This window comes from Sinocyclocheilus grahami, unplaced genomic scaffold (assembly GCF_001515645.1).
Source record: "Sinocyclocheilus grahami isolate Dianchi unplaced genomic scaffold, SAMN03320097.WGS_v1.1 scaffold347.1, whole genome shotgun sequence".
Lineage (NCBI taxonomy): Eukaryota > Metazoa > Chordata > Actinopteri > Cypriniformes > Cyprinidae > Sinocyclocheilus > Sinocyclocheilus grahami.
The window spans coordinates 879510-888791 of NW_015505526.1; the positions used below are offsets into that span (position 1 = coordinate 879510).

At 34.6% G+C, this 9282-nt stretch overlaps 1 protein-coding gene across 1 annotated transcript in view; it reads left to right on the plus strand.

Moving 5' to 3' along the window:
* LOC107548410 (bifunctional lysine-specific demethylase and histidyl-hydroxylase NO66-like) overlaps positions 1-7017 on the plus strand; it is a 28546-nt gene extending 21529 nt beyond the window's left edge. Inside the window, exons 6-14 of the mRNA XM_016229073.1 lie at positions 2736-2842; positions 2931-3038; positions 3465-3477; positions 3706-3753; positions 3845-3986; positions 6128-6248; positions 6485-6584; positions 6670-6756; positions 6840-7017. Coding sequence (XP_016084559.1) covers positions 2736-2842; positions 2931-3038; positions 3465-3477; positions 3706-3753; positions 3845-3986; positions 6128-6248; positions 6485-6584; positions 6670-6756; positions 6840-6908 — 795 coding nt within the window. The 3' untranslated portion in view covers positions 6909-7017. The remainder of the gene's footprint in view (positions 1-2735; positions 2843-2930; positions 3039-3464; positions 3478-3705; positions 3754-3844; positions 3987-6127; positions 6249-6484; positions 6585-6669; positions 6757-6839) is intronic.
* Positions 7018-9282: the final 2265 nt, after the last annotated feature.

Consider the following 9282-nt stretch of genomic DNA (forward strand, 5'->3'; position numbering starts at 1 on the left):
AGTTTAAGCCAACTAAATACAAATTTTGAATAAAATAAATAAGTAACTGATTTAAAGATAGGATGTAATAAATCTAACAGTGCAACTATGTTGTATTAAAAAATAAATATATTCTGAATAATATTTTACGTGTATTTTATAAATACACGTAAAATATTATTACACATCTGTGCAGTCACTGTACAAATGTGGTCTTTATTCGTGAAAATATATTGTTGCCTTTTAGCATGTGGGCCCTCGCACCAGGATGGATCTGGGATTGAAAACCCCTGTGTTAAAAATACCATGGTATTACCATCTGAAATTACCACCATTTTTTGTAGGAGCTGTAAAAGTAATTGCATGACTTTTGCCTTGCAGGCTAAGTCTCCGCCAGCGAAGAAAACCAAAAGGAAGGAGAATGGCATCCAACCAAACAAGAAACCCAATAAAAAGAAAAGAATGAGAGCTCTGAAGTCCAGCATGAGGCTCAGCAGCAGTGAGAAGGAGAAATCAAAGGCCGTAAGTGTCTGAGCGTATGATGCCAGATACTGGAGATGTGAAGCTCATGATCTTCTGTTTTTCCAGGAGAAGGACTGTGAGACACATAATGGTGAAGGGTTTGAGAGTCCAGCTCTTGATGCGCTCCTGACGGATCTGACGAAGGTCAACAACAGCAGAGATAGAGCCAACAGACTGTTCCAGTGGCTTCTTCACCCAGTCCAAGACAAGAGCTTCTTCAGGTGTGAGAGCGCAAACACACACAATTACAGTGACATTTCATTTGATGAGTTTTGTAATATCGACACATCAATGTTTTTGAACTGAATTGTATGGAAGCTTGATTCTGCCGTGGGTCAAACAATTTAAAAGGTAGCTGCAACTCTCTATCTCACAATTCTGAGAAACAAATTCAGAACTGCGGGATACAAACTCACAGTTCTGAGGAAAATGTCAGAATTGCTTCAGTTTATGTCCGACTTAACTTCTGACTTTTCTTCTCAGATATAAACGGAGAATTCTGAGAAGGAATGTCTGAACTGAACTGTGAGATAAAAACTTGAATTTTGAGTTAAACATAAAAACAGAATTGCGAGACGTAAACTCCGATTTCTGAGAAAAAAGTCCCGAAATCTGAGTTCATATCTTCTTGACTTTCCTTCTCTTGATTTTGCACGTTTATATCTCGCAATCAGAGGAAAAAGAAATTAAAAAAAATCTCATTTGTGATAAGAGTCACAATTACCTTTTTTAATTGAGTTTTTCTGTGCTGGAAAAGGGCTTCCATAGAGTTGAATCAACATGGAACTGTTGAATAATTCGCAGGATATATATAATATGTGACCCTGGAGCACAAAACAAGTCATAAGGGTCAGTTTTTTAAAATTGAGATGTATACATCATCTGAAAGCTGAATAAATAAGCTTTCCATTTGTAAGGATTGGACAATATTTGGCTGAGATATAACTATTTGAAAATCTGGAATCTGAGGGTGCAAAAAAAAAATCTAAATATTGAGAAAATCATCTTTAAAGTTGTTCAAATGAAGTTCTTAGCAATGCATATTACTAATCAAAAATGAAGTTTTGATATATTTATGGTTGGAAATGTACAAAATATCTTCAAGGAACATGATCTTTACTTACTATCCTAATGATTTTTGGCATAAAAGAAAAATTGATCATTTTGAGCCATGCAATGTAGAATGAAGTTCTTAGCAATGCATATTACTAATCAAAAATGAAGTTTTGATATATTTATGGTTGGAAATGTACAAAATATCTTCAAGGAACATGATCTTTACTTAATATCCTAATGATTTTTGGCATAAAAGAAAAATTGATCATTTTGAGCCATGCAATGTATTGTTGGCTATTGCTACGAATATACCCCAGCAACTTAACACTGCTTTTGTGCTCCAGGGTCATATATATTTATATAATATTTCATCCACAAAGTGTACTAGAAGTCGCTTTGGATCAGAGATGATTGACAGGTCTTGTTCTCTCCACATTATAGAGATAATTGGGAGAAGAAACCCATTCTGATCCAACGACAGAATCCAGACTATTACAAAGGACTCTTTTCGACGGCTGAGTTTGACCACATCTTAAGAAACGTGAGCAGTATTTTTCTTTCATTTAGAAGGAATGAATGTATCTAATGTTGCAGTCAGATGTAATAATGTTCAGTGTTATGTTCAGGAGGACGTGCAGTATGCAGTGAATCTGGATGTGACGAGCTACACAAATGGAAAAAGAGAGACACACAATCCTCCAGGAAGAGCGTTACCATACACTGTGTGGGATTTTTATGAGGTATGTATTTTCATAACAGTTTTTAACATTGATAATAATCAGAAATGTTTCTAGAGCAGCAAATCAGCATATTATACTGATTTCTGAAGATCATGTGACACTGAAGACTGGAGGAATGATGCTGAAAATACAGCTGCGTATCACAGAAATAAATTACATTTTACAATATATTCAAATAGAAATGGCTATTTTAAATTATAATAATATTTCATAATTTTACTGTTTCTACTGTATTTTTGATTAAATAAATGCAGCCTTGGTGAGCAGAAGAGACTTCATTTAAAAATCTTACCAACATTAAACTATACAGCACAATAGAATAAAGGGGATAATATGCTGTTGTGCAAAGTTGGATGAACTGTAACCCATCTGTAAAGCTTTCATTTACTGTTAAAGTGTGAAGTTTAATCACAGATGTTGTTTGTCTTCTGTTATCAGAGCGGCTGTTCTCTCCGAATGCTCAATCCTCAAGCGTTTTCCTCCTCTGTGTGGCAAGTGCTCTCTATTCTTCAGGAGAAGTTTGGCAGTATGGTGGGCGCAAACGTGTATGTGACAATGACTCATTAACACTATATTATTACATTAATTTGATCAAATCTGTCAGTTATTGTTTAACTGTAATATGTTTTTCAGATATCTGACACCAGCGGGGACGCAGGGTTTTGCTCCTCACTATGACGATATAGAAGCGTTCATTTTGCAGTTGGAGGGCAAAAAGCACTGGAGAGTGTACAACCCTCGGTGAGCGATCAGTTACGCTTTAAAGGAGTAGTTCACCCAAAAATGAACATTTGTTATATTTTCTCACCCTCAGGCCACCCAAGATGTAGATGAGTTTGTTCTTCATCAGATTTGGAGAAATGATCCATTGCTCACCGATGGATGCTCTGCAGTGAATGGGTGCCGTCAGAATGAGAGTCCAAACAGCTGATAAAAACATCACAATAATCCACAAGTAATCCACACCTCTCCAGTCCATCAGTTAATGTCTTGTAAGGTGAAAAGTTACATGTTTGTCTACAAACCATTGCTTCCGGCTAAAATATGAGTCCTCTATCCATAATATTCCTTTCTTCGGTGAAAAAGTAATCTTGTTTGAATCAGGAGAGAAATATGCAACCGTTTACAAGCCAAAACAGATATGTTGGTGGATTCTGATGTGAGAAGACCGCATATTTTGGTCAGAAGAGATGGTTTAAAGTTAAAACAATTTAATGATGGATTTGTTTCTCATAGACATGCAGCTTTTGGCTTCACAAGACATTAACTGATGGACTGGAGTGGTGTGGATTACTTGTGGATTATTGTGATGTTTTTATCAGCTGTTTGGACTCTCATTCTGACGGCACCCATTCACTGCAGAGCATCCATCGGTGAGCAATGGATCATTTCTCCAAATCTGATGAAGATGCCGCTTGATTACCTTCAGTTCATGGGAGTTCAGAACTCTGAGAAGGTACTCGTGTTTCTACTCTATTAATATACAGGCTCCGTTCTGTTGGTCTCTGACCCGTATTGACACAGAAATCACTTGCGCGTGTGAACAGGAAGACCCACGAAGAGACAAATTCATTGCACACGTCGAGGGCCTGATGAAGAAACTGGTCAGTTTTGCGCCAGCCGATGCTGCTGTGGATCAGAAAGCCAGAGACTTCCTGCACGACTGCCTTCCACCGGTGCTGAGCGCTGGTGAGTCTCACAATAACACGCCACAACTAAAGGTCAGGTGGGGTTTTTTGCGTTAAAATATCGCCTTTGAAAGGTCAGACGCATAACTTCTGTCGAAACCAATTCTGTGAGTTTCAGAAAATATATGCCTGGTAAATGTCTCAATATATTCCAGTTTTACAGAAATAACATGGTTCAAGTATTTGTGTTGTATCAGATATTGCAGTAATACAATATCTGTTTTATACTGTATGTTAAACTGATTAATATGGAAGCTTGTTTCCGCAAACAAAAAAGGTAATTGCAGTATCTCACAATTCTGACTTTTTTGTAAATTGAGTTTTCATCTCACAATTATGACTTTTTATTTTGAATTTTGTTTATTTTTTCTCGTTTATTTCTCATAATTCTGACTTTCTGAATTTGGAGTTTACATCTCACAATTATGACTTTTTATTTCGAATTACATTGGTTCTCATTTATTTCTCGTAATTCTGACTTTCTGAATTTGGAGTTTACATCTCAGTTATGACTTTTTATTTCGAATTTTGTTTATTTTTTCTCATTTATTTCTCATAATTCTGACTTTCTGAATTTTCAGTTTACATCTCGCAATTATGACTTTTTATTTCGAATTTTGTTTTTTTTTCTCGTTTCTCGTTTAGTTCTCGTAATTCTGGCTTTCTGAATTTTCAGTCAACGTCTTGCAATTATGACTTTTTATTTCGAATTTTGTTTATTTTTTCTCGTTTATTTCTCGTAATTCTGACTATGAATTTTCAGTTTACATCTCAGTTATGACTTTTTATTTTGAATTTATTATTTATTCTTGTTTCTCGTTTAGTTCTCGTAATTCTGACTTTCTGAATTTTCAGTTAACGTCTCGCAATTATGACTTTTTATTTCGAATTTTGTTTATTTTTTCTCGTTTCTCGTTTATTTCTCGTAATTCTGACTTTCTGAATTTTCAGTTTACATCTCACAATTATGACTTTTTATTTCGAATTTTGTTTTTTTTTCTCGTTTCTCGTTTAGTTCTCGTAATTCTGGCTTTCTGAATTTTCAGTCAACGTCTTGCAATTATGACTTTTTATTTCGAATTTTGTTTATTTTTTCTCGTTTATTTCTCGTAATTCTGACTATGAATTTTCAGTTTACATCTCAGTTATGACTTTTTATTTTGAATTTATTATTTATTCTTGTTTCTCGTTTAGTTCTCGTAATTCTGACTTTCTGAATTTTCAGTTAACGTCTCGCAATTATGACTTTTTATTTCGAATTTTGTTTATTTTTTCTCGTTTATTTCTCGTAATTCTGACTTTATGAATTTTCAGTTTACATCTCAGTTATGACTTTTTATTTTGAATTTATTATTTTTTCTTGTTTCTCGTTTAGTTCTCGTAATTCTGACTTTCTGAATTTTCAGTTAACGTCTCGCAATTATGACTTTTTATTTCGAATTTTGTTTATTTTTTCTCGTTTATTTCTCGTAATTCTGACTTTATGAATTTTCAGTTTACATCTCAGTTATGACTTTTTATTTTGAATTTATTATTTTTTCTTGTTTCTCGTTTAGTTCTCGTAATTCTGACTTTCTGAATTTTCAGTTAACGTCTCGCAATTATGACTTTTTATTTCGAATTTTGTTTATTTTTTCTCGTTTCTCGTTTATTTCTCGTAATTCTGACTTTCTGAATTTTCAGTTTACATCTCACAATTATGACTTTTTATTTCGAATTTTGTTTATTTTTTCTCGTTTCTCGTTTATTTCTCGTAATTCTGACTTTCTGAATTTTCAGTTTACATCTCACAATTATGACTTTCTCTCGGAATTTTGAGTTTACACCTCGCAATTGACTTTTTTTCTCTAAATTTTGAGTTTATATCTTGCAATTCTGTAGTTTTTGTTTCTGCTACGGTACTGTATATTAAATCAGTTACCATTAAAGCTTGTTTCTGACATGGAATAAAACAATTCTGGCTTGTTAACTCACAATTCTGACTTTTTGTATCTCATAGATTATATCGGAATTGTGAGAAGTACAAATTGTGAAATATAAACTCAAAAATTGTAAGGAAAAAGTAAGCAATGTGATAATTACCTTCCATAGATTAAAGCTCAGATAATCATTCAATAAAATGTGTGTGTGTGTGTTTTGTAGAGGAGAAGGCCAGCAGTGTGTACGGGGCTCCTGCTCGATGGGGAGACGGTGAGGCCCTTGATGTGACTGTTCAACTGAAGGGCCAAACCCAAATCAGACTTGTGCGGGCTGGAGCTGCAAGGTACCAATACACAGTGTTTTCTATAACAATTATCAGGCTTGTCAATCTTAAATTGCATAAATATACTGGAGTTGTATAACGTGAATTTGCAGTCTGAATGGAATGTGATGAGAACTTCGGGTGCCACAAAGTAGTATAACTAATTATGAAGATACACATTAGTTTGGTGTAATAAATGGTATTTTAATTTAACAGCATATGCTAGAATAAAAAGTAAAATATATTTGTCTTCATAGGTTGTGCGGTGATGGAGAAACAGTCTCTCTTTTTTACACTACTGAAAACTCCAGAGTCTATCGTAAAGAAGAGCCCAAGAGCATTGAGATGAAAGCAGAGGTAAACATGTACTCTTGTCTGAAATGACTGCAGCGTTTACTTTCTTTAAGCATTGGGCTGATCATGTTGGTGTTTTTTTTTACAGCACATTGATGCCATGGAGTTTCTGATTCATTCATATCCTAAGTTTGTTTCTGTGGCCAGTTTACCATGTGAGAAAATGGAGGCTAAGGTACTGCATGCGTTTGTTTTATACTTAAGCCCTTAATGACCTGTTCAAATTGCTTTTATGAATGAATGAATCTCATTTTGCAGATGTCTCTGGCTGAGCTGCTCTTTGAGAAGGGACTGATCCACACAGCTGAACCTTTGACAGCTGAATAAAAACAGTATTTTGTGACTAAAGAAAATGAGTGTCCTATGTCATATGCTTCTTATCTGTACTAACTACATATTTTTTGTCAAATGAAATTAAAGGGTATTTGTACTTTTTTTTTTTTTTTAGGTTTCTTTGTCTTGTTGAACAGTTGTGGCAAGTTTGATTTTACTGTATATTTTCTGTATTCAATTATACAGAATTGCTGAGGTTAACCCATCCATACATTTTGGGAAAACAAACACTTCTGTAAATTTGCAAAATTGCATCAGTGCTAAAAGAGTGTTAAAACGGTTTAGTATTGGTGTCTTCTAACAACATATGCTCAAACACTTCTGTAAATTTGCAAAATTGCATCAGTGCTAAAAGAGTGTGTTAAAACGGTTTAGTATTGGTGTCTTCTAACAACATATGCCATCGCATTCAAATATGAAAAAAAGGTTATTGCATTTGCTATTTTGGCCATATTATCGTAATAGGCCATGTAAAGCAAGATAGGAAATCAAAATGATGTGAAATGATCAAAACAGACGATGCCGCAAAATCACATCAAATCAGGACATATTTGATATTTACTAACATGATGGCTCTGATGTGAAGCAAGAGTTTGGACTGAATAGAACCCAACCAACAAAATCTCCCATCACTCACTCATGTGCTGTAAATGAAAACTACAAGGCATTACAGAATTAAATGCAAAATGTATTGCGCCAACATGCTTGCAATCAGAGACATGGTGGATGCACAGACAATATACACATTCTAGGCAGAGGGTCCAATAAATATCACTGCAGGAGTCTCACTTCCAGGTGTATTCCTCACCAGGCTTCAGTTCCCTGAAATCAGAAGTTACAGATTCAGAAATGATTCATTTACAAAGACACACTCTGGTTTTAAGACATCTTTATAAGATGTTATATGACCTGCTGTATAAAGCACTCTTGTTCCTGAATGCTGTGAGTTTCTGGTCATTCCATCGGTCCAGATAAACCCCGATGACGAAACCCAGAGGGACCAGGATATTGACCCAGTGCTCACGAATCGCTGCTGCGAAGTTCACCATGATGCCTGTGATTAAAGAAAAGAGACATGTTATTAATGGCTTCTGCTTAAATGTTGGATTATACAAAATAAATAATACATGAATTGGGTTCCACTTTATATTAAGTGGCATTAACTACTATGCACCTACATCAAAAAATAAGTACAATGTACTTGTGTTTATATTGTATCGCAAAACACTTTTGCTGCTATTGCGGTGGAATACGGGTGAGGTTAGAGAGGTTTGGTGGTCTGGGTAGGTTTAAGGGATGGGTCAACAGTGTAATCATTTAAGTGAAATTAATTACAGATGTAATTACATGCAGGTATTTTTTAAAATATAAGTACAATGTTGTGCAATAAGTACATGCATGTACACAATATGTGCATTGTACCAAATGATTAATTTAAATGCAAGTACATAGTAGTTAAGGCCACTTAATATAAAGTGGGACCATGAATTGGGTTCAAACCTTTGATTACATATGATTATGTCACTTATGTGGAGTCAAAGCCAGTGAAATACAGCAATTCTGCAGCATTCATTGATCTGTCTGCAAAAAACTTAGTCTAACCTTATTAATATCTACTGACTTAAATAAAACGTCGAAATAGAAATGTCATGATGAAAGTATAAATGTTAGTGTTGATGTGAAGGTGACTGCTCTGGGCCCGTGTCCACACTATCTGCTACCGTCCTCACATAAACACGACATTTTAATTCCATTGCTTCCACAGAAAACTCGTACAAACACTTAATTCACTTTAATAGTCAAAATTAAGTATAAAAACACATTATATATATATATGAACTTAAAGTCATTTACCTTCCGCTAGTTTCCTCGGTGTGTTATTAGCACAGCAGCATTCACCCTTCCAGCTAAGGGCTTTGGACTGTACCAACTATCGACGTGACAGTTTGAAGGGAGTTGCTACAATTTTCCTTTCCACTACAATGAAACGTTTCTGTATTTAACACCCTAGCAAAATTGTTTATATATATGGACTTAACCTATTTACATTTGTGATATATATATATATTTTTATATGCTTTTGACAGTTTGACAGTTGAAAGGCTGAAGAATGATTAAATCCAGCCATTTTTCTTTTAGATCAAAACCTACATTTTAGACATAGATTTAATCTAAATATGTATCTTAAGAAATGAGCTATGTGTCGTTTATTATGAGACTTTCTCTTTGGTTTTGAGACTTTAGTCTTTGCAACTTCAGGGATCTTATCTATGCACAATCAGCTTGTAACACTCCAAAGAGAAAGGAAAACTTGAAATAGCATCATATGACCCCTTTAAACAAACAAATGCTCAAGACTAAATGCAAG